Raw genomic sequence first — 25,586 nt, 5'->3', positions numbered from 1 at the left:
TTAGGCATCTTAACAGATTTGTTGCTTATGGCTGGGGGTATCTACACCTTATATAAGCCCTATTATATTATACACTACCGGTCAAAAGTTTTAGAACACCTATTCAGAAACACTCTTGAATGAGTAGGTGATCTAAAACTTTGTACCAGTAATGTATTTTATAGCAACACAATTGTACATTGTAATTTAGTGAACCCCATTTGCCAACTACAGCCAGTATAGGCTATAGACCATATACATAATTGTGTTATTTTTTTAAAGAAACACAATTCAAGCTTGACATTTCAGTGTGGTTTTATTTGCACTCAAACGTGTGCTAAAGAGCTGCAAGAACACATAGGATAAAACAAAAACAAACCTGAGTGAAAACACCGAAGGCTGTTCAGCACCAGTAAGGACCTCATCTGCAGTCTATCGTACAGTGGGGTTTGAAATAGGCTATGGAAAAACAAAAACGTTTAAAGCATATTCTTAACAAATAAAACTCATATGTTCTCAGTAGCTTACAATGGAAGAGTGTAAAGACAAGTTAAAACAGAAAGACAGTGGTTTTCATAGACACTCTTGAATAAGCATGTCATCCAGTGATATAATGCATTGACTGACATTGACATAAATAAACTCTGGAGAACATGCATTTTGTATATTTAAATTGCCATTATAATACCCAACATTCAATCGAATTATAGATCATGCACTTCTCTTGCCCAATTGACAGTGTTCCAACCTTGGAAACGTCAACCGAAAAGATATACAAAACTGTCAAGTACCTTTTCAGTGCAAGTCAAGACCAGGATTCCTCAGTGTTTTGTGCTAAGTGTTATGTGCTCAGTAGTTAACTTGAACATCCTAAGAGGAATCACAATGATACACGTTTACGTCCTATTATCTCTATACATTAACTGTATATGTGGATAATGAGAGACTTCGCTGGTGAGAAAAAAGGCATTTCAGAGTGGAGCTTGCAGACAGAGAAAAGTAAAGGAATATCACCACTTATTACACAAAGAATGCTGCTAAATTTGAGTAAAATCAGTGTTCTATGCCACAACATACAGTAAACACAGCATAGGTTCATTCATATTGATGGGAGATGAGATGACCAGAAAGGAAGAGAGTGCTACTATATTAAAATGTAAACAGGAATATAGAAGCTATTAGAACTCTGCACTTACTTAGGTCAAAGTAATTAGGCTGTCATCCTCAGTTTCTCAGGACTCATGATTATAATTTTACAGTGCCCTAAAGGGGAATGACATATTCTCAATAACATTGTAACATAAAACATTTAAATCACATTTAAAAGTATCAGCTTGCATTTGCGTTTTAGTCAACAGACAAACGTAATCGTGAATGAAACCGAACAGAAAATAGGTGTTTCACACAAAATGATGAGATATCCACGTTATGAGATATCCACGGAATTTCATGTCAAGTGCTTTGAGATCGTGTGTAATAATAAATAACTAATCATATTTATTCATGAAGATTCTGTATTGGTAGAAAAAGTTGTTTGTTACACATCAAATAATGTAAGGAAAAGGCAGCTAAGTAGTACATGATACAAGTTACAGAGAAATAAACCAACGATCAACTCAACCCCCCCCAACCTCCTAAAACCATTAGTGTATAATGACTTACAGTACTTTAACATACATCCATTTATCCAATACAGTCAAATAGCAACTTATGTTAGCTGCTGTGCAAATTTAGTTGAAATTTGTCTAATTTTAAAACCCTTTTTTCCCTTCTTTTTTTAAAGTTAAGCCCAATATGGTTCAGGTTTCAACCATACAGGCAGATATCCCAATATTAAAATGTCATATAAAATGTTATTCAGACTGTCATCATATATACACTAAATACTACGTGCGTTCGTTTTTCAAATAAAATGTGAATTATGTTTTTCTTTTTATGCTTTCTGGGTGAACGTAACAAGCAGTTGTCTTGGTTGGCCCTGGTTCCATTCTTCATTGTAATTGAGAACTATGGTAACCGTTTGGTTCTAGAACTCGCTAGTCTTCCACACAGTTACCAGATTCCACTGGATCGACCACCTGGGGGGGCCAGAATCCTCGCAGAAGATCTCTTTGGGGTTTTATCATCGATCTGGGAACCTGGAGATTGATAGATAACAAGAAATTACAATCTGTCAGGTTAGCAAAAATGAGCTAATTGTTCATGAGACAGAGTAGACACTGTATCATAGCTGGTGATTAATAAAGTTCTCTACGCCTTAGAGACAGGGATGCAAATGATAAAATCCCAATTTGCAAAGTGATGCAGTGTGTGTTACCAGAGAGGCTGAAGCTAGACTCATGCAGGTCTCTCTGTCCTCCGTGCTTGGTGTGTGGTCGTGTTGGAGTGTCCCCGTCACACGGTCCACAGTCCTTCTTCCCAGAATGCATCACTGCTACGTCTCCTTCGTACGGCTCACGCTCCACCGCCTTCAGGGCCTGACACTGAGGAGAGTCAGAGAGAGGCAGACACACAGACACACAGGCAGAGAGGCAGACACACAGGCAGAGACAGACACACACGTGCACGGATGCACACAGACACACAGGATAATTAGTCTCTGGTTATAGACAGTAAAACACATAACACTTGATGACAATCAAGACAATCTGAAGCAGGTATGGAGAGTTTATGCCATTTAAAGGTCACATTTTGTCTGCTGTAAATTAACATTTTAAAATCCACATCCTGTTGATAACTTTGTACAGTACCTTCTCCCGCTGCACCATCTTTTTATAGAGGTAGTCTGGGAAGGTCCTGAGAGGATAGAACTTCCCAGAGCCCTCAGAACACGTGAACACTCCGTTCTCATAGACCAGACGGCCACGGCTGATGGTAACCAGGGGGACACCATGGCAACGGAGACTCTCGTACAGGTTGTAGTCTCCACCCTGCACCTGGTTGTCCACAGAGATGGTCCTGGAAACAGAGAAACATGTCTTCTTCACACCTACTACTGTTATTGGTCTTGTGTGGCTCAGTCGGGAAAAACGCTAGTAACACCAGCATTGTAGGATAAATTCTCGCATGGATCATGGGCAGAACATTTATTCACTCACTGTTACTGTAAGGCCGAATTCAATGCAAGGCGCGTTGTAGCCCAACGCACCAGACAGCCGACAATGTGCCTTATAAAGGCTTTTTCCCCCGACATTCACAGGGATCACATTCATGTCGGGACACATGTAAATTACCTTTTAAAGTCTGTTAAAGTGTGCATTCATCACATTTATTGCACTATCAAAGGAAAACCTCAACCTCCCCCACCCCAGGGGGGGTAACAACCTCCCCCAGGGGGGGTAAAGGGTTCATGTAGCGGTAGTAGTGAGAAGGGAGGGAGTGAGTGGCTAGCGTTACATACTTGGTCCCTTCTGGGTCCCAGACCACCACGTCAGCATCAGCCCCTGGGATGATCCTACCCTTCCTGGGGTAAAGGTTGTAGATCTTAGCTGCATTGGAGCTGGTCACCGCAACAAAACGGTTCTCATCCATCTTGCCTCCAACCTAGATTAGCAGGGGATGAAAATGTTCCATGTCAGAGGGAGAGGGAAATTCTGTTATCAATATGTTTACCCCTAGAATCAAACAGCATATGTGTTTATCATGGACCATGCACAACAAATATTGCAACAGATACATTTGTCTGCACCATGGTACAAGTTAGTTACAGCAACAACAATAGCAGATCTAATCTTTGTTTTCTTTCTATCCAGCCGTAGAGCTTTGCCTTCATACATAGAGATACATACTGTTTGTCATGTTTTTAGCCATCTGGTCGTAGAGCACAGATACTATAATAGTATTTAAATCATTACTAGACAGAGATACTATAATACTATTTATATCGTTGCCTAGACAGAGATACTATAATACTATTTATATCGTTACCTAGACAGAGATACTATAATACTATTTATATCGTTGCCTACCACTCCTCTCTCCCAGATGACACTCATGCGGTCCTGGATGCCTGGGACTCCATGGGGGATCTTTGTGAAGTCATCCTTGCCCATAGCCTTCTGTTTGGTGGTAAAGGGACGGTGGTCAGACACCACTACGTTCAGAGTGTCACTGCAGTAGACAAGAGAGGGAGGAGATGATAGGTCAGGGGAAACCACACACACACACACACACACAAAATCATTTCATTAACTTTGATAACACAATGTTCAGAGTGTCACTGTTAAAGACCAGAGAGAAGGAGGAGAGGACGAGTCAGGAGGGAAATTGAGTTGAAACATGATATTATCACTGAACGCCAACAGAGTGGTGCCTGGATTATACCACTGAACGCCAACAGACTGGTGCCTGGATTATACCACTGAACGCCAACAGACTGGTGCCTGGATTATACCACTGAACGCCAACAGACTGGTGCCTGGATTATACCACTGAACGCCAACAGACTGGTGCCTGGATTATACCACTGAACGCCAACAGAGTGGTGCCTGGATTATACCACTGAACGCCAACAGAGTGGTGCCTGGATTATACCACTGAACGCCAACAGACTGGTGCCTGGATTATACCACTGAACGCCAACAGACTGGTGCCTGGATTATACCACTGAACGCCAACAGAGTGGTGCCTGGATTATACCACTGAACGCCAACAGACTGGTGCCTGGATTATACCACTGAACGCCAACAGACTGGTGCCTGGATTATACCACTGAACGCCAACAGAGTGGTGCCTGGATTATACCACTGAACGCCAACAGAGTGGTGCCTGGATTATACCACTGAACGCCAACAGACTGGTGCCTGGATTATACCACTGAACGCCAACAGAGTGGTGCCTGGATTATACCACTGAACGCCAACAGAGTGGTGCCTGGATTATACCACTGAACGCCAACAGAGTGGTGCCTGGATTATACCACTGAACGCCAACAGAGTGGTGCCTGGATTATACCACTGAACGCCAACAGAGTGGTGCCTGGATTATACCACTGAACGCCAACAGACTGGTGCCTGGATTATACCACTGAACGCCAACAGACTGGTGCCTGGATTATACCACTGAACGCCAACAGACTGGTGCCTGGATTATACCACTGAACGCCAACAGACTGGTGCCTGGATTATACCACTGAACGCCAACAGACTGGTGCCTGGATTATACCACTGAACGCCAACAGACTGGTGCCTGGATTATACCACTGAACGCCAACAGACTGGTGCCTGGATTATACCACTGAACGCCAACAGACTGGTGCCTGGATTATACCACTGAACGCCAACAGACTGGTGCCTGGATTATACCACTGAACGCCAACAGACTGGTGCCTGGATTATACCACTGAACGCCAACAGACTGGTGCCTGGATTATACCACTGAACGCCAACAGACTGGTGCCTGGATTATACCACTGAACGCCAACAGACTGGTGCCTGGATTATACCACTGAACGCCAACAGACTGGTGCCTGGATTATACCACTGAACGCCAACAGACTGGTGCCTGGATTATACCACTGAACGCCAACAGACTGGTGCCTGGATTATACCACTGAACGCCAACAGACTGGTGCCTGGATTATACCACTGAACGCCAACAGACTGGTGCCTGGATTATACCACTGAACCCCAACAGACTGGTGCCTGGATTATACCACTGAACCCCAACAGACTGGTGCCTGGATTATACCACTGAACGCCAACAGACTGGTGCCTGGATTATACCACTGAACGCCAACAGACTGGTGCCTGGATTATACCACTGAACGCCAACAGACTGGTGCCTGGATTATACCACTGAACGCCAACAGACTGGTGCCTGGATTATACCACTGAACCCCAACAGACTGGTGCCTGGATTCAATCCAACGTAGATTTACGATCTGTGCACAGCGATGGAATTTAAAACAATTCCCGACGTTCAGGGACATCACATTAGATGAAAATGCTGCGGATGTCGGCTCAAACATTAAACACGTTTAGCAGATTACAAAAGGAAATGTTCCCCTCTTACTTCCCCAGTAGACTCATCAGGTAGTTTGGTGTATTGGGGTCCAGGCGTAGAGGAGGCACTGTGACGTAGGCTGCAGCATGGGCCCAGTCCTGGTGGTAGTACTGCAGACCGTTCAGCACTGCGTGGGCCGTGGTGGTCTCCCCATGGACTACTTTACCTACAGACAGATCAGTAAAATGGGTTCCTACAGAGCCATAGATAGTCATGTGTAGTGTGTAGAATGTAGTATTGGCCAGTTACTGTACAAGACAGACAGGGGTTCCAAAATAATTTGTAGTGAAGACCAGATCAGACCAAGCCAGCAGAGGGTAACAAACGACAGGAAATCTATGATCTGACAGGACAGAACAGAACAGAACAGAATAGGGTAGGACAGAACAGGACAGGTAGGACAGGACGGGACAGGTAGGACAGGATATGCCTTACCCTGCATCTTGGCTGTGGCGAGCACATTTCCTGCTGACATGCTGGACACGTTGACAAGGTAGATAGGGCAGTGGGCCTGAAGGAGAATGACAGAGAGAGAGAGAGAGAGAGAGACAACATGTCTTAGAGAGTTTCCTTTGCTTTCACCAGAAAAACCATTGCCCTTAATATGGCAGGGTATTTCCCAATCAGTTACACTATATATACACAAAAGTATGTGGACACCCCTTCAAATTAGTGGATTAGGCTATTTCAGCCACACCCGTTTGTTGACAGGTGTATAAAATCGAGCACACAGCCATGCAATCTCCATAGACAAACATTGGCAGTAGAATGGCCTTACTGAAGAGCTCAGTGACTTTCATCGTGAAACATCTAGGAGCAACAACAGCTCCGCCGCGAAGTGGTACACCACACAAGCACCACACACAGAACAGGACCGAGTGCTGAAGCGTGTAAAAATAGTCTGTCCTCGGTTGTAACACTGACTACAGAGTTCCAAACTGCCTCTGGAAGCAGCATCAGTACAAGAACGGTTTGTCGGGGGCTTCATGAAATGGGTTTCCATGGCCGAGCAGCCGCATACAAGCCTAAGATCACCATGCGCAATGCCAAACGTCGGCTGGAGTGGTTTAAAGCTCGCAGCCATTGGACTCTGGAGCACTGGAAATGCGTTCTCTGGAGTGATGAATCCCGCTTCACCATCTGTCAGTCCGACGGACCAATCTTGGTTTGGCGGATGCCAGGAGAACGCTACCTGCCCCAATGCATAGTGCCAACTGTAAAGTTTGGTAAAAGAGGAATAATGGTCTGGAGCTGTTTATGGTTCGGGCTAGACCCCTTAGTTCCAGTGAAGGGAAATCTTAACACTACAGCATACAATGACATTCTAGTCGATTCTGTGCTTCCAACTTTGTGGCAACAGTTTGGGGTAGGCCCTTTTCTGTTTCAGAATGACAATGCCCCTGTGTACAAAGCGAGGTCCATATAGAAATGGTTTGTCGAGATCGGTGTGGAAGAACTTGACTGGCCAGCACAGAGCCCTGAACTCAACCCCATCAGTGCCCGACCTCACTAATGTTCTTGTGGCTGAATGGAAGCAAGTCCCCACGGCAATGTTCCAACATCTATTGCAAAGCCTGTTATAGCAGCAAAGGGGGGGACCAACTCCATATTAATACCCATGATTTTGGAATGAGATGTTCCGATGAGCAGGTGTCCACATACTTTTGGTCATGTGGTGTACCACTGTGCTGATGTGCTTGATGATATAGAAAATGCAACAACTTGACACAACACACACTCACCCTATTGGCGATGGTTATCGCACGATGGGTGGCCTCTGCCTCCAGCTGTGAGACAGAAGAAACAGAATATTGTGGTGAGTAGCATAAGGCGCTGCTCAAAAGGTCATTGCAATATTACGAAGGGCTGATATCCATAACGCTAGGGTCATTGCAATATTACGAAGGGCTGATATCCATAACGCTAGGGTCATTGCAATATTACGAAGGGCTGATATCCATAACGCTAGGGTCATTGCAATATTACGAAGGGCTGATATCCATAATAGAAATGTATTCCATCGATGTCTATGAAGCACTGAAAGAAAGACAAGGGAGTATGTGGTCGGATATGAGTACAGGCTACAAGAGTAAAGAGAACGTCTTCTGCCTCTGCATTGCTTGCTCTTTGGGGTTTTAGGCTGGGTATCTGGAAAGCACTTTGTGACAACTGCTAATGTAAAAAGGGCTTTATAAAATACATTTGATTGGTCTTACCTCCTCTGGTCTGCTGATCTCGATGCCCTCAGGGCCGCTGATGCCAAGGTCCAATGCCTCCTTGGCGCCCTAGAAAACCCACAGGATGATGTCATGAATCCTGGTGTATGTGTTGCATCACCCATAGAAATAGAGAGTACACTAAATATGTCCGCAGGCCCATCCATCACGTAACGTTGAATGTCCGTTCTAGTAATGCTAGCTCTATGGTCTCTGTCTCACCTCTGCTCTGCCACCAGTTCTCACAACACAACTCATATGAAATTGCACTTATCCAGCCTACTTGCCTTTGATATTCTGATGTTGATGTTTGTAAAAAATGTGATTATGTTTGTATGTATTGTGGTTGCTGCAAATGACTTGCCTCATTGAGATAAGTTTTTAGAATCTGAATCATTACAGATCATTTCTTTCTATTCAAAGATACGATGGAAGAAAAGTCAGTGATATGGAACTACATATTGAACCAGAGTCTCTGACCCACCTCGGCCACCAGCTCTCCGTTCTCAGCGAGTACGCGGGCCACGGCCCCGATGTCCTTACAGTTCTGTAGGGCCTGGAAGAGCTCAGAGTCCCTCAGCATGAACAGGTCCTTATAGGCCATGAACATCTGGAACGAGTTGATGCCTTTATCTCTCACCAGGCTCTCCATCTCAGCTCGCACCTACAGGTCAGGGGTTAGAAGGTAGAGGTTAGAGTTGATCCCTTTATTTCTCACTAGGCTCTCCATTTCAGCTCCCACCTACAGGTCAGGGGTTAGAAGGTAGAGGTTAGAGTTGATCCCTTTATTTCTCACTAGGCTCTCCATTTCAGCTCCCACCTACAGGTCAGGGGTTAGAGTTTAGAGTTCACCTGTACAAGATGAACACAGTCAGGAGTCACACCTTTCACATTATCGTGTCTACCCGAATATGTACTGTGCTGGCTTGGATATCTTCCTTTCATAATGCATTTTCCAGCACAGATCCAGCAACTTGTGGATGTGTAATCAGGCCAGTGTAGTGAAGATCGGCTCTGTTTGGTTCATCTTAGCTCAGTAAAATGGGGAAAAGCGTATAATACCACCGAACTCCAGTTATTAATGGAGTACGACAGTTACCTTTGGCCCCCACCAGGTGACCCCCATATGCAGGGCGTAATCGCAGCAGGCTTTACTGTCAGCCTGGGAGCGGGTCTTCTCATAGGCTTCCAGCAGAGATTCGTTCTTCTCTGGTAACACATGTCCTATAACCATGGTGGTCCCTCCAGCCAGGGCTGCCTGTAGACGGAATAGAAAAAGATGACATACACACATTCAATGTATTTGAGCAGGTCTTTATAAAAAGGTGATGGGACCTAAGTAGTGGAAACGTTGTCACCCATAAGGCACAGGGCAGTATATGTTGTAGTAGAGGACACACACATGCCCTCTAAGGCCTCGTAACCTTGTCACATCTAGTTAGTAAGTAATTGCATGCATTGATTATTCTCTATACATTTAGAGCAAGACAGAATGAACATGTCACTGTTGCCCCAGCTTTGAAATGAATCAACAGTGTCAATTACCCTTAAAGTTGGCCTTAACGTTTATTTGCTGGGTGGATGTTATAGTCTGCACCCCAAATGGCACCCTATTCCGTGTACTTCGGACCACCTATGGACCCTGGTCAAAAGCAGTGCTCTATATAGGAACTAGGGTGCCATTTGGAACACAGACATGGAAAACCCATACATCTACCAGTAACTAGATTAGAAGCAGGGAAGTGGACAGGGAGGTAACCCAAACCAGGGGGGTCTAATGAAGAGGTATTATAGTAATTAATGATGGTCAGTGAGCTAACTAATGTACACTGCTCAAAACAATAAAGGGAACACTAAAATAACACATCCTAGATTTGAATGAATGAAATAATCTTATTAAATACTTTTTTCTTTACATAGTTGAATGTGCTGACAACAAAAATCACACAAAAATAATCAATGGAAATCCAATTTATCAACCCATGGAGGTCTGGATTTGGAGTCACACTCAAAATTAAAGTGGAAAACCACACTACAGGCTGATCCAACTTTGATGTAATGTCCTTAAAACAAGTCAAAATGAGGCTCAGTAGTGTGTGTGGCCTCCACGTGCCTGTATGACCTCCCTACAATGCCTGGGCATGCTCCTGATGAGGTGGCGGATGGTCTCCTGAGGGATCTCCTCCCAGACCTGGACTAAAGCATCCGCCAACTCCTGGACAGTCTGTGGTGCATGGAGCGAGACATGATGTCCCAGATGTGCTCAATTGGATTCAGGTCTGGGGAATGGGCGGGCCAGTCCATAGCATCAATGCCATCCTCTTGCAGGAACTGCTGACACACTCCAGCCACATGAGGTCTAGCATTGTCTTGCATTAGGAGGAACCCAGGGCCAACCGCACCAGCATATGGTCTCACAAGGGGTCTGAGGATCTCATCTCAGTACCTAATGGCAGTCAGGCTACCTCTGGCGAGCACATGGAGGGCTGTGCGGCCCCCCAAAGAAATGCCACCCCACACCATGACTGACCCACCGCCAAACCGGTCATGCTGGAGGATGTTGCAGGCAGCAGAACGTTCTCCACGGCGTCTCCAGACTCTGTCACGTCTGTCACATGAGCTCAGTGTGAACCTGCTTTCATCTGTGAAGAGCACAGGGCGCCAGTGGCGAATTTGCCAATCTTGGTGTTCTCTGGCAAATGCCAAACGTCCTGCACGGTGTTGGGCTGTAAGCACAACCCCCACCTGTGGACGTCGGGCCCTCATAGAGTCCGTTTCTGACCGTTTGAGCAGACACAAGCACATTTGTGGCCTGCTGAAGGTCATTTTGCAGTGCTCCTCCTGCTGCTCCTCCTTGCACAAAGGCGGAGGTAGCGGTCCTGCTGCTGGGTTGTTGCCCTCCTACGGCCTCCTCCACGTCTCCTGATGTACTGGCCTGACTCCTGGTAGCGCCTCCATGCTCTGGACACTACGCTGACAGACACAGCAAACCTTCTTGCCACAGCTCGCATTGATGTGCCATCCTGGATGAGCTGCACTACCTGAGCCACTTGTGTGGGTTGTAGACTCCGTCTCATGCTACCACTAGAGTGAAAGCACCGCCAGCATTCAAAAGTGACCAAAACATCAGCCAGGAAGCATAGGAACTGAGAAGTGGTCTGTGGTCACCACCTGCAGAACCACTCCTTTATTGGGGGTGTCTTGCTAATTGCATATAATTTCCACCTGTTGTCTATTCCATTTGCACAACAGCATGTGAAATTTATTGTCAATCAGTGTTGCTTCCGAAGTGGACCGTTTGATTTCACAGAAGTGTGATTGACTTGGAGTTACATTGTGTTGTTTAAGTGTTCCCTTTATTTTTTTGAGCAGGGTCATAAATCTGCACTCTCAGCAGCCAATGTGAGTAAGACCTTTAAACAGGTCAACATTCACAAGGCCGCAGGGCCAGACGGATTACCAGGACGTGTACTGCGAGCATACGCTAACCAACTGGCAAGTGTCTTCACTGACATTTTCAACGTCTCCCTGTCGGAGTCTGTAATACCAACATGTTTTAAGCAGACCACCATAGTGCCTGTGCCCAAGAACACTAAGGTAACCTGCCTAAATGACTACCGACCCATAGCACTCACGTCTGTAGCCATGAAGTGCTTCGAAAGGCTGGTCATGGCTCACATCAACACCAGTATCCCAGAAACCCTAGACCCACTCCAATTTGCATACTGCCCCAACAGATCCACAGCTGATGCAATCTCTATTGCACTCCACACTGCCCTTTCCCACCTGGACAAAAGGAACACCTATATGAGAACGCTATTCATTGACTACAGCTCAGCGTTCAACACCATAGTGCCCTCATAGCTCATCGATACGCTTAGGACCCTGGGACTAAACACCTCCCTCGGCTACTGGATCCTGGACTTCCTGACGGGATGCCCCCAGGTAGTGAGGGTAGGTAACAACACATCCGCCACGCATATCCTCAACATAGGGGCCCCTCAGGGGTGCGTGCTCAGTCCCCTCCTGTACTCCCTGTTCCCGGCCAGGCATGACTCCAACACCATCATTAAGTTTGCCGATGACACAACAGTGGTAGGCCTGATCACCGACAACGACGAGACAGCCTATAGGGAGGAGGTCAGAGACCTGGCCATGTGGTGCCAGGACAACAGCCTTTCCATCATTGTGATCAAGACAAAGGAGATGATTGTGGACTAAAAGAAAAAGAGAACCGAGCACGCCCCCATTCTCATCAACGGGGACGTAGTGGAGCAGGTTGAGAGCTTCAAATTCCTTGGTGTCCACGTCACCAACAAACTAACATGGTCCAAGCACACCAAGACAGTTGTGAAGAGGGCACGACAAAACCTAACAGCTTCTACACCCAAGCCATAAGACTCTTGAACACCTAATAAAATGGATACCCAGACTACTTGCATTGCTCCCCCCCCCTTTACACCGCTGCTACTCACTGTTGTCATCATCTATGCATAGTCACTTTAATAACTCTACCTACATGTACATATTACCTCAACTAACCGGTGCCCGCGCATATTGACTCTGTACCGGTACGCCCCTGTATATAATGTCGCTATTGTTATTTTAACGCTGCTCTTTAATTACTTGTTACTTTTATTTCTTCTCTGCATTTTTGTAACTGCATTGTTGGTTAGGGACTCGTAAGTAAACATTTCACTGTAAGGTCTACACCTGTATTATTCAGCCCATGTGACTAATAAAATGTGTTCTAAATCGTTCTAAAACCAGGTTGATACTGAAGTAAAACAACAAAATACCTACTATATTAAATCCTTTAAAACACCAACCGAGTCTGTTACTGTGACGCTAAGTATATCCTCCAAATAGCATCTTTGAGTCAGCTGACCCTAGAGAGAGTGGAGGAGTGTCCGGTAAGGGTTTTAAGTGTGTCTAGTGTAGTGTGTTTGAAAACTATTGTCTTCAAGCAAAATGACCTGAGGGAAAAGGTTTTTTCAGCAGTCTTTGCAGCAGGCCCATGGTAGCCATGGAAACAGAAACCGATCTGCATTTGTCTTGGTAGTCTAGCCAGGCAGCACAGCAGCAGCTACGGTCGATTGACGGAGGGGGCTTAGGGTCTGCCAACCCCAGATTAGAAGAATGATAACATATCCTTGGCTAGTTTCTGGTCGAAAACACAGCTATGCTCTCAGACACTGTGTTTAATCTCTGGGTGGTTGAGGATAATGATGGATGAGTCATCCATGCCCTGAAGTGATCTGGGATAGCCCCAGTCTCAGTCTGCTTGCTTCCCCAGCCCCACCTCTCTCTCTGTATCTCTCGCTCTCTCTTTCCCTCATCTGTCTGTCTCCATCTCTCTCGGTCTCTCTAAAATTCAGATTTAAGCTGTTTCATTGGCATGAAAGACATTGAGTCAATATTGCCATAGCAACAAATGTATACAATATAAATTGTAATAAAAACATATTTTATAATAATATGAAATAGTTAAAATAGTCGCTCTGTCTGGTTTTCCTCTCTGTATCTCTCTCGCTGTTTCTCACTCTCCCTCTCCCTTTATCCCTCTCCCTCCAGCTCTCCCTTCAGTGCACTGATAGAATATAATTGAACAGAATAGAAAACAGAATACACATTGTTGAATAGAACAGAATAAAATGGAAAAGAATAATACAGAATAGAATGGAAAAGAATAATACAGAATAGAATGGAATAGAATGAAAAGAATAATACAGAATAGAATGGAATAGAATGGAAAAGAATAATACAGAATAGAATGGAATAGAATGAAATTCTTTCCGGCCTGTTCAGTCCGCTGCTGTTTGACTGCATCAGGAGTCAGCACAACCTGCGACAGCTTCCAGCTACATCGTTTATATAAATCATTGATGGGGAAGAGAGTTATATAATAAAATAAAAATGACTCAGAACAGAGAATAATGTATCATATCTAACTTGAGTCAGCAGAATGATGCATCCACTATGTCTGTCTAAATAAATGCAGCATCTGAGTCATAACCACGCCCGGTTTAATAGGAGTTCTCTGAATATTTCTTACTCTCTCCCTGAATCCCTAATCAACCCCTAGCTATTTCTGGAGATCAAAGAGAATTGGTAATTTATTGGCAATATGGTAATTACTTCAATTTGCCTTCTGAGAGGTTGAGTGGGATTTTGGCCTTCTATCCAGATCTCCAGGAGTGTGTAGGGATGAGGAAATGAGGGACTAAGGGTCGACTTGGGATTCAGGAGTCTGTCTCCACACAAAATCTTAAGTTATTTTCTCACGCTGCAAGGCACACTGGAAAGATTAGTTTATTTAGTTGCCATTGTGGCACATCCAGTGGGTTACAGTGAGGTGGAATATGTCTGACAGAAGCTTGTTCGTTTCCCATAAGGCTGGGTCAATTATCATTATCAATTGATGCATGGTAACAATATCTCTGTCTTCCCACAACACCGTATTGACTCTCGTTGCTGTACAAAACCATATATTGCCTTCTCTAACAATAGTTGCTACCATTACATTTGACAGTTCATCATTGCAATGACCTATTAGTATAGTATATTGCCAAATTCCCAGAGGGCATTGTAATAATGACGTCATTACAACCTGTTCTTTCCACTGGGAATGTCATTGTTGTAACTGAGTATTTGGCATTGCTAGTTCAACCTTGCTGCAGGTTTCTACCAAAATACAGAGAGAGATAGAGAGCGTAATGCCAGTCCTAAAGCACTTGTCCTTTTTGTCAATGAATCAAAGTTGTTTGATACAGCCTTTTTTTACAACAAGTAGCCATGCCTTAATCCCCAAAGAGCAAGCAGCAGCACAGTAGAAAAAAACATCTCCCTAGAGGAAGAAACCTGGAGAGGAACCAGACTCAGACGCGAGGCCCTCTGGCATTACCCTCAATAACCCAGTGCAGCCAACAGCTGCACTGGGTTATTACCCTCAACAGCTATTGAGGGTAATGCCCACCGCACTGGGCTATTGAGGGTAATGCCTACAGCACTGGGTTATTGAGGGTAATGCCTACAGCACTGGGTTATTGAGGGTAATGCCTGCCGCACTGGGTTATTGAGGGTAATACCTGCCGCACTGGGTTATTGAGGGTAATACATGCAGCACTGGGTTATTGAGGTTAATGCCTACCACACTGGGTTATTGAGGTTAATGCCTACAGCACTGGGTTATTGAGGTTAATGCCTACAGCACTGGGTTATTGAGGGTAATGCCTACAGCACTGGGTTATTGAGGTTAATGCCTACAGCACTGGGTTATTGAGGGTAATGCATACAGCACTGGGTTATTGAGGGTAATGCCTACCGCACTGGGTTATTGAGGGTAATACCTACAGCACTGGGTTATTGAGGGTAATACCTACAGCACTGGGTTATTGAGGGTAATACCTACAGCACTGGGTTATTGAGGGTAATACCTACAGCACTGGGTTATTGAGGGTAATGCATACCACACTGGGTTATTGAGGGTAATACCTACAGCACTGGGTTATTGAGGTTAATGCATACCACACTGGGTTATTTAGGGTAATGCATACAGCACTGGGTTATTGAGGGTAATGCATACCGCACTGGGTTATTGAGGGTAATGCATACCACACTGGGTTATTGAGGGTAATACCTACAGCACTGGGTTATTGAGGGTAATACCTACAGCACTGGGTTATTGAGGGTAATACCTACAGCACTGGGTTATTGAGGGTAATACCTACAGCACTGGGTTATTGAGGGTAATACCTACAGCACTGGGTTATTGAGGGTAATACCTACAGCACTGGGTTATTGAGGGTAATACCTACAGCACTGGGTTATTGAGGGTAATACCTACAGCACTGGGTTATTGAGGGTAATGCATACCACACTGGGTTATTGAGGGTAATGCATACCACACTGGGTTATTGAGGGTAATACCTACAGCACTGGGTTATTTAGGTTAATGCATACCACACTGGGTTATTTAGGGTAATGCATACAACACTGGGTTATTGAGGTTAATGCATACCACACTGGGTTATTGAGGTTAATGCATACCACACTGGGTTATTGAGGGTAATGCCTACAGCCCTGGGTTATTGAGGGTAATACCTACAGCACTGGGTTATTGAGGGTAATACCTACAGCACTGGGTTATTGAGGGTAATACCTACAGCACTGGGTTATTGAGGGTAATACATACAGCACTGGGTTATTTAGGGTAATACATACAGCACTGGGTTATTGAGGGTAATGCCTACAGCACTGGGTTATTGAGGGTAATGCCTACAGCACTGGGTTATTGAGGGTAATGCCTACAGCACTGGGTTATTGAGGGTAATGTATACCACACTGGGTTATTGTGTCACGCCCTGATCTGTTTCACCTGTCCTTGTGATTGTCTCCACCCCCTCCAGGTGTCTCTTATTTTCCCCAGTGTATTTATCCCTGTGTTTCCTGTCTCTCTGTGCCAGTTTGTCTTGTCTGTTCAAGTCAACCAGCGCGTTTTTCCCGTGCGCCTGCTTTTCTATTCTCTTTTACTAGTCCTCCCGGATTTGACTTTTGCCTGTTTTTCCTGGACTCCATTCCCGCCTGCCTGACTATTCTGCCTGCCCTGACCTCGAGCCTGCCTGCTATTCTGTACCTCTGGAACTCTGAACTGGTTTTGACCTTTTACCTGTCCATGACCATTCGCTTGCCTACCCTTTTGGATTGTTAATAAGCATCTTGGACTCTAACCATCTGCCTCCTGTGTCTGCATCTGGGTCTCGTCTTGTGCCCTTATATATTGAGGGTAATGCCCACCACACTGTTATTGAGGGTAACGCCCACAGCACCGGGTTACTGAGGGCAACGCCTACAACACTGGGTTATTGAGGGCAATGCCTACAACACTGGGTTATTGAGGGCAATGCCTACAACACTGGGTTATTGAGGGCAATGCCTACAACACTGGGTTATTGAGGGCAATGCCTACAACACTGGGTTATTGAGGGCAATGCCTACAACACTGGGTTATTGAGGGCAATGCCTACAACACTGGGTTATTGAGGGCAATGCCTACAACACTGGGTTATTGAGGGTAATGCCTACAACACTGGGTTATTGAGGGTAATGCCTACAGCAGTGTTTTTTTCTCTCAACCTCACAGACAGGAATCCTGAAGACCATACAGCCAACAGATACCTTGGTGCCGCTGTAGTAGTCGTCCACTGTGGTAGCATTCATGAAAGTCTGCTGGAGGTGCACACTGGTGTCGATCCCCCCGGGGAGGACCAGTTTCCCAGAAGCGTCAATCACCTTGGCCCCTCCCGGGATCATCAGCCCCTCCCCCACCTGCATGATGATGCCGTTCTCAATGTAGACGTCTGCCTCCTGCGTCACATCATCGTTCACCACCTGGTGGAAAAAATATGCATGAATCAGGTGCTGGACAGAATCAGGTGATGGGCAGAAGAAAAAAAAGAATAAATGAAACGGGTAATATCTGCAACTCTGCAATACTCCCCAGTGATTTATTTTAGATGAACAGACAATGTTTCAATCCCACTTGGATCTTCACCACCACCATCAATAACCACAACAAAGTCAACACACCCACCTTGCCACCCTTGATCAGGATCCTGGTTGTCGCTGAACTGGAAGACATGATGGCTCTGGAAGAGAGAAGTGAAGGGTTAGCACTTTTCTCACTTGTGGTGCAGGGAGTTACAGTCCCAAAATTAATATTGTAGAAAAAAAAAAAAGTTGATTTTACCTCTGCATATTTTCTCTGAAAGAGAGACACGCAGACGAGAAATCACTTTTCACTCTCATGGAGAATGGTATTAGTTTCCTGACCAGCAATACCACAACACTACAACTTGGTATATACAAGCTGTGGTACTACTGACAGTCATTGGCATTACATTCAGATGAGGAGGGAGGGACCCATTGAAGAACACAAATGAATCGCTGTGTTCTAAAACAAGTTATAACACAATAAATATTGTGTTCTCAGCTTGGCCTGGCCAGGCTGCAGTGACATCAACTAGCAGGCTTGACTCGGAGGCTGTGTCTGTCACGGAGTATGACCAATAACCCCTCAGCTGTCTGTCTGTCACGGAGTATGACCAAACGCCCCTTAGCTGTCTGTGTCTGTCACGGAGTATGACCAAACACCCCTTAGCTGTCTGTCTGTCTGTCTGTCACGGAGTATGACCAAACACCCCTTAGCTGTCTGTCTGTCACGGAGTATGACCAATAACCCCTCAGCTGTCTGTCTGTCGGTCACGGAGTATAACCAATAACCCCTCAGCTGTCTGTCTGTCTGTCACGGAGTATGACCAATCACCCCTCAGCTGTCTGTCTGTCGGTCACGGAGTATAACCAATAACCCCTCAGCTGTCTGTCTGGACAAAAACACACACACACACACACACACTGGTTTCTGTCCATCACAGAATTACATTATTTTATGTACTATTCTAAAACCACACATGAACCTGTACATACAGTTGAAGTTGGAAGTTTACATACACTTAGGTTGGGGTCATTAAACCTTGTTTTTCAACCACTCCACAAATTTCTTGTTAACAAACTATAGTTTTGGCAAGTCGGTTAGGACATCTACTTTGTGCATGACACAAGTCCTTTTTCTAACAATTGTTTAGACAGATTTTTTCACTTAGAATTCACTGTATCACAATTCCAGTGGGTCAGACATTTGCATTCACTAAGTTGACTGTGCCTTTAAACAGCTTGGAAAATTCCAGAAAATGAAGTCATGGCTTTAGAGGCTTCTGATTAGAGGTCGACCGATTAATCGGAATGGCCGATTAATTAGGGCCGATTTAAACTTTTCATAACAATCGGAAATTTATAGACACCGATTTTTTTTTTTTTTTAGACCTTTATTTAACTAGGCAAGTCAATTAAGAACACATTCTTATTTTCAATGACGGCCTAGGAACGGGGCTTAACTGCCTTGTTCAGGGGCAGAACGACAGATTTTTACCTTGTCAGCTCGGGGATTCAATCTTGCAACCTTACGGTTAACTAGTCCAACGCTCTAACCACCTGCTTTACATTGCACTCCACGAGGAGCCTGCCTGTTACGCGAATGCAGTAAGAAGCCAAGGTAAGTTGCTAGCTAGCATTAAACTTATCTTATAAAAAACAAATCAATCAATTATCACTAGTTAACTACACATGGTTGATGATATTACTAGTTTATCTAGCCTGTCCTGCGTTGCATATAATCGCTTAGGTACACGTTGCTCCAACCATAAACATCAATGCCTTTCTTAAAATCAATACACAAGTATATATTTTTAAACCTGCATATTTTGTTAATATTGCCTGCTAACATGAATTTATTTTAACAAGGGAAAATGTGTCACTTCTCTTGCAAACAGAGTCAGGGTATATGCAGCAGTTTGGGCCGCCTGGCTCGTTGCAAACTGTGTGAAGACTATTTCTTCCTAACAAAGACAGCCGACGTCGCCAAACGGGGGATGATTTAACAAAAGCGCATTTGCAAAAAAAGCACAATCGTTGCACGACTGTACCTAACCATACACATCAATCCCTTTCTTAAAATCAATATACAGAAGTATATATTTTTAAACCTGCATATTTAGCTAAAAGAAATCCAGGTAAGCAGGCAATATTAACCAGGTGAAATGGTCATTTTGCGTTCATTGCACGCAGAGTCAGGGTATATGCAACAGGTTGGGCCGCCTGGCTCGTTGCGAACTAATTTGCCAGAATTTTATATAACTATGACATAACATTGAAGGTTGTGCAATGTAACAGGAATATTTAGACTTGGGGATGCCACCCGTTAGATAAAATACGGAACGGTTCCGTATTTCACTGAAAGGAAAAACGTTTTGTTTTCAAGATGATAGTTTCCGGAGTCGACCATATTAATGACCAAAGGCTCATATTTCTGTGTGTTATTATGTTATAATTAAGTCTATGATTTGATAGAGCAGTCTGACTGAGCGGTGGTAGGCAGCAGCAGGCTCGTAAGCATTCATTCAAACAGCACTTTCGTGCGTTTTGCCAGCAGCTCGTCGCTGTGCTTCAAGCATTGTGCTGTTTATGACTTCAAGCCTATCAACTCCCAAGATTAGGCTGGTGTAACCGATGTGAAATGGCTAGCTAGTTAGCGGGTGCGCGCTAATAGCGTTTCAAACATCACTCGCTCTGAGATTTGGAGTAGTTGTTCCCCTTGCTCTGCATGGGTAACGCTACTTCGAGGGTGGCTGTTGTCGATGTGTTCCTGGTTCGAGACCAAGTAGGAGCGAGGAGAGGGACGGAAGCTATACTCTTACACTGGCAATACTAAAGTGCCTACAAGAACATCCAATAGTCAATGGTATATGAAATACAAATCGTATAGAGAGAAATAGTCCTATAATTCCTATAATAACTACAACCTAAAACTTCTTACCTGGGAATATTGAAGACTCATGTTAAAAGGAACCACCAGCTTTCATATGTTCTCAAGTTCTGAGCAAGGAACTCAAATGATAGCTTTCTTACATGGCACATATTGCACTTTTACTTTCTTCTCCAACACTTTGTTTTAGCATTATTTAAACCAAATTGAACAGGTTTCATTATTTATTTGAGGCTAAATTGATTTTATTGATGTATTATATTAAGTTAAAATAAGTGTTCATTCAGTATTGTTGTAATTGTCATTATTACAAATGAATAAAAATCGGCCGATTAATCGGTATCGACTTTTTTTGGTCCCCCAATAATCGGTATCGGCGTTGAAAAATCATGATCGGTCGACCTCTACTTCTGATTGACTCAAATGATGTCAATTAGCCTATTGGAGGTGTACCTCTGGATGTATTTCAAGGCCTACCTTCAAACTCAGTGCCTCTTTGCTTGACATCATGGGAAAATCAAAAGAAATAAGCCAAGACTTGTAGACCTCCACAAGTCTGGTTCATCCTTGGGTGCAATTTCCAAATGCCTGAAGGTACCACGTTCATCTGTACAAACAATAGTAAGCAAGTATAAACACCATGGGACCACGCAGCCGTCATACGGCTCAGGAAGGAGACGCATTCTGTCTCCTAGAGATGAACGTACTTTGGTGCGAAAAGTGCAAATCAATCCCAGAACAGCAAAGGACCTTGAGAAGATGCTGGAGGAAACAGGTACAAAAGTATCTATATCCACAGTAAAACAAGTCCTATATCAACATAACCTGAAAGGCCACTCAGCAAGGAAGAAGCCACTACTCCAAATCCACCATAAAAAAAGCCAGACATCCGGTTTGCAACTGCACATGGGGACAAAGATCGTACTTTTTGGAGAAATGTCCTCTGGTCTGATGAAACAAAAATAGGGGACGCTTGCAAGCTGAAGAACACCATCCCAACCGTTAAGCACGGGGGTGGCAGCATCATGTTGTGGGGGTGCTTTGCTGCAGGAGGGACTGGTGCACTTAAAAAAAATAGATGGCATCATGAGGCTGGAAAATTATGTGGATATATTGAAGCAACATCTCAAGACATCAGTCAGGAAGTTAAAGCTTGGTCGCAAATGGGTCTTCCAAATGGACAATGACCCCAAGCATACTTCCAAAGTTGTGGCAAAATGGCTTAAGGACAACAATGACAAGGTATTGGAGTGGCCATCACAAAGCCCTGACCTCAATTCCATAGAAAATTTGTGGGCAGAACTGAAAAAGCATGTGCGAGCAAGGAGGCCTACAAACATGACTCAGTTACACCAGCTCTGTCAGGAGGAATGGGACAAAAGTTACCCAACTTATTGTGGGAAGCTTGTGGAAGGCTACCTGAAAAGTTTGACCCAATTTAAACAATTTAAAGGCAATGCTACCAAATACTAATTGAGTGCATGTAAACTTCTGACCCACTGGTAGTGTGATGAAAGAAATAAAAGCTGAAATAAATCATTCTCTCTACTATTATTCTGACATTTCACATTCTTAAAATAAAGTGGTGATCCTAAGTGATGTAAGACAGGGAATTTTTACTAGGATTAAATGTCAGGAATTGTGAAAAGCTGAGTTGAAATGTATTTGGCTAAAATGTATGTACATTTCCAACTTCAACTGTATAGGTGTACTGTGGTGCAGGTATACTGTGGTGCAGGTATACTGTGGTGCAGGACATAGAGGGATATATTATCTCATCAGAACGTTAAGATAGTCACATTTTCCAATTCAATAGAATGTATTGGAATAATATGATACATATCCCCAGGGGACTCCCCCCTCGTGGGTGTGCATGGTGTGAGACGTGGTGGGTGTGGGAGTGTATGTGTTCTCCATGCACAGTGAGGGCGTGTGCAGACTGTGCACCATGCCTACGTGTGTGGGTGTGAGGGTGCGGCAGCTGGCAGGTTTACCACATGCTCTCTCTCCTCATAGCTCTAGATGGAGAGCTGAGATTATCTATATAAAAATGTTGACTAGATGACATCTTGATCATGCATGCTCAGATGCAAATCTAGGCCAATTTTAAAGGCAAACAGCTGATGTCTAAAACGTCACATTGAAATATGGGAGGGAGGGAACATGCATCAACCATTTGTTATCCATCACTTCTACTGGTTGACCCACATCTTACTGAGTGTTTTATGATGTATAATTAATGAACGAATGAAGTTACAACAATATGCCTTCCACGGGTAGAATAGAAACACATACAGGCTACTTTTTAAAAAAAATACACATTTCTGGGTGGAGCACAAATAATTAGGCTACTGCAGAAATAATAACAGTACCAGCAGGTCGTCTTGTGTAGACTAGACTAATGTATTGTCGGACCTAAGTCTTTCACAAATAGTGTTTATAGGATATTTCACAAAATTATCACAAACATAGAAATTACAGTAGCCAACGTGGATACGTCTTTGGACAATTGGTCATGGAGTTTGAAACGTTACAGATTGATACAACCCTAAATTATAGCAATTCCGACGTTAAATCACATGTTAAAGGCTGGACCTTAGATTATAGTATATAGCAAATATGGACAGAATATTAATTTAATATTATAAATCATACATCAACAATAATACATCGAACATCATACATTGACACAAAGAAACATCGGCCTTCAGGACACATAATGTTCCAAACCGACGCAGAAAACTGCTTCCAAAACCCTCCCTCCCATAATAACGGAACACCCTATATTAATAAATACTCTCTTCCATCCCACAGTCTAAAATATAATGTTGTACTTGGAACCTAGAAATCGATGGGCCAAATTCATAGCATGTGCAATTTGATAGCTACCTATAGCGCTTACGTTCCCTGCCGGAGTTCCATATGCTGTCTACCGGTAGCCTATTATGTTATAATTTCGACTACCCCAAAAAAGCTAATGATGGCATGAAAGGAATTAGGAAGGCAGAATCAGAAATATACAAGAAGCAGTCAGTAAGCCGGGTAGCAGACACTAGACATTCAGCCAGTCAGAATGAGAAACAAAGTATCCACATAAAGCAAGCATCGTTGTCTAGGGCCGATCCATTGGCTACACCCGCACAGAGCAGAGTCTGGGTCCCCAAGTCAAAGCTTATTCAATTTATTCTTAGTACATAACTGTATGCTAAGGCTACATATCACAATCTCGTTCCACATACCTCTCCTACCGGCCTACGGCTCCAAAACGCCTTTTTGGTTACTTTCTGATTGCCTACAACAGCACCAATCCGCTGAATGAGACAAACACTTGCGGGTAGACAGCGAGCAGAATCCAGGCTTCTCAACCTCCGATCACAGCATCCAAGCCCGTGCAACGTGCAGACGCTCCAATCACCGGTAGATAATGCAAATCGGCCACCAGAGGAACCAATCAGTATGCACTTAGGGCGTATCCACTTGGAGGGGGCTGTACCATTATTGGAGGCAGTGGCTAGGAACAGAGAGGAAGAGGCGAAGCGAGAGGTTTTACTCCGCCCAAAATCTGTCCACGAAAATAAACCCACGAAGTGAGGAATCTTTGTATGGAGGTCAAAGAGAGTGTCGAATTTGGTCAACAAAAAATGCAATAACTCATTTGCTACGTAAGGCTTATGTGATCGAATAGAAGTTTCGTAACAGTTAGGTTGTTACAAATGTACTAATAATATAAATGTACTAATAATATAAATGAACGCATGTGGCATTTCGGCAACTTAGAAAAAAAATACATATCGGAGTTGTGCCAATTGAGATGGTCTGGTATGAGTTGGACCGCCGAGTGAAGGAAAAGCAGCCAACAACTGCTAAGCATATGTGGGAACTCCTTCAAGACTGGAAAAACATTCCTCATGAAACTGGCTGAGAGAATGCCAAGTGTGTGCAAAGCTGTCATCAAGCCAAAGGGTGGCTACTTTGAAGAATCTCAAATATAAAATATATTTTGATTTGTTTAACACTTTTTTGGATACTACATGATTCCATATGTGTTACTTCATAGTTTTGATGTCTTCACTATTATTCTACAATGTAGAAGATAGTAAAAATAAAGAAAAACCCTTGAATGAGTAAGTGTGTCCAAACCTTTGATTTGTACTGTATATATACAGTTGAAGTCGGAAGTTTACATACACTTAGGTTGGAGTCATTAAAACTCATTTTCCAACCACTCCACAAATTTTGTTTTAACAAACTATAGTTTTGGCAAGTCGGTTAGGACATCTACTTTGTGCATGACACAAGTAATTTTTCCAACAATTGTTTACAGACAGATTTTTTCACTTATAATTCACTGCATTACAATTCCAGTGGGTCAGAAGTTTACATACACTAAGTTGACTGTGCCTTTAAACAGCTTGGAAAATTCCAGAAAATTATGTCATGGCTTTAGAAGCTTCTGATAGGCTAATTGACATCATTTGAGTCAATTGGAGGTGTACCTGTGGATGTATTTCAAGGCCTACCTTCAAACTCAGTGCCTCTTTGCTTGACATCATGGGAAAATCAAAAGAAATCAGCCAAGACCTCAGAAAAAAAATTGTAGACCTCCACAAGTTTGGTTCATCCTTGGGAGCAATTTCCAAATGCCTGAAGGTACCACGTTCATCTGTACAAACAATAGTATGCAAGTATAAACACCATGGGACCACTCAGCCGTCATACCGCTCAGGAAGGAGACGCGTTCTGTCTCCTAGAGATGAACGTACTTTGGTGCGAAAAGTGCAAATCAATCCCAGAACAACAGCAAAGTACCTTGTGAAGATGCTGGAGGAAAAAGGTACAAAAGTATCTATATCCACAGTAAAACGAGTCCTATATCAACATAACCGGAAAGGCCGCTGAGCAAGGAAGAAACCACTGCTCCAAAACCTGCCATAAAAAAGCCAGACTACGGTTTGCAACTGCATATGGGGACAAAGATCTTACTTTTTGGAGAAATGTCTTCTGGTCTG

General features: G+C 43.9%; 1 protein-coding gene across 2 annotated transcripts; it reads right to left on the bottom strand.

Annotated features, from left to right (window-relative positions):
• Positions 1-276: 276 nt before the first annotated feature.
• dpyl5 (Dihydropyrimidinase-related protein 5) lies at positions 277-23,894 on the bottom strand. Of its 2 annotated transcripts, none has more exons than XM_014211359.2 (14): positions 17,947-18,177; positions 17,791-17,845; positions 17,376-17,588; positions 9,298-9,456; positions 8,683-8,862; positions 8,199-8,267; positions 7,725-7,769; positions 6,418-6,493; positions 5,992-6,148; positions 3,948-4,089; positions 3,380-3,522; positions 2,730-2,937; positions 2,297-2,462; positions 277-2,117 (listed from the first exon to the last, which is right to left on the bottom strand). In XM_014211359.2, exons 1-14 carry the CDS (start codon positions 18,003-18,005, stop codon positions 2,032-2,034), a joined length of 1,758 nt encoding a protein of 585 aa, XP_014066834.1. In that variant the 5' UTR covers positions 18,006-18,177; the 3' UTR covers positions 277-2,031.
• Positions 23,895-25,586: the final 1,692 nt, after the last annotated feature.

This window comes from Salmo salar, chromosome ssa09 (genome assembly GCF_905237065.1).
Source record: "Salmo salar chromosome ssa09, Ssal_v3.1, whole genome shotgun sequence".
In the NCBI taxonomy this organism is placed as follows: domain Eukaryota; kingdom Metazoa; phylum Chordata; class Actinopteri; order Salmoniformes; family Salmonidae; genus Salmo; species Salmo salar.
Note: the sequence above shows the minus strand (reverse complement) of the source record. Positions and strands in the feature narration are given on the sequence as shown.

Bases quoted from the DNA above. Each gene is read 5' to 3' on its own strand.
- dpyl5 (XM_014211359.2), bottom strand. From the start codon at position 18,005: ATGAGAGTGAAAAGTGATTTCTCGTCTGCGTGTCTCTCTTTCAGAGAA. The intron at 2,938-3,379 runs GTATGTAACGCT...CTCTGTTTCCAG, and splicing joins TGGGACCCAGAAGGGACCAA to GACCATCTCTGTGGACAACC. The intron at 2,463-2,729 runs GTACTGTACAAA...GACTCTCCTCAG, and splicing joins AGATGGTGCAGCGGGAGAAG to TGTCAGGCCCTGAAGGCGGT.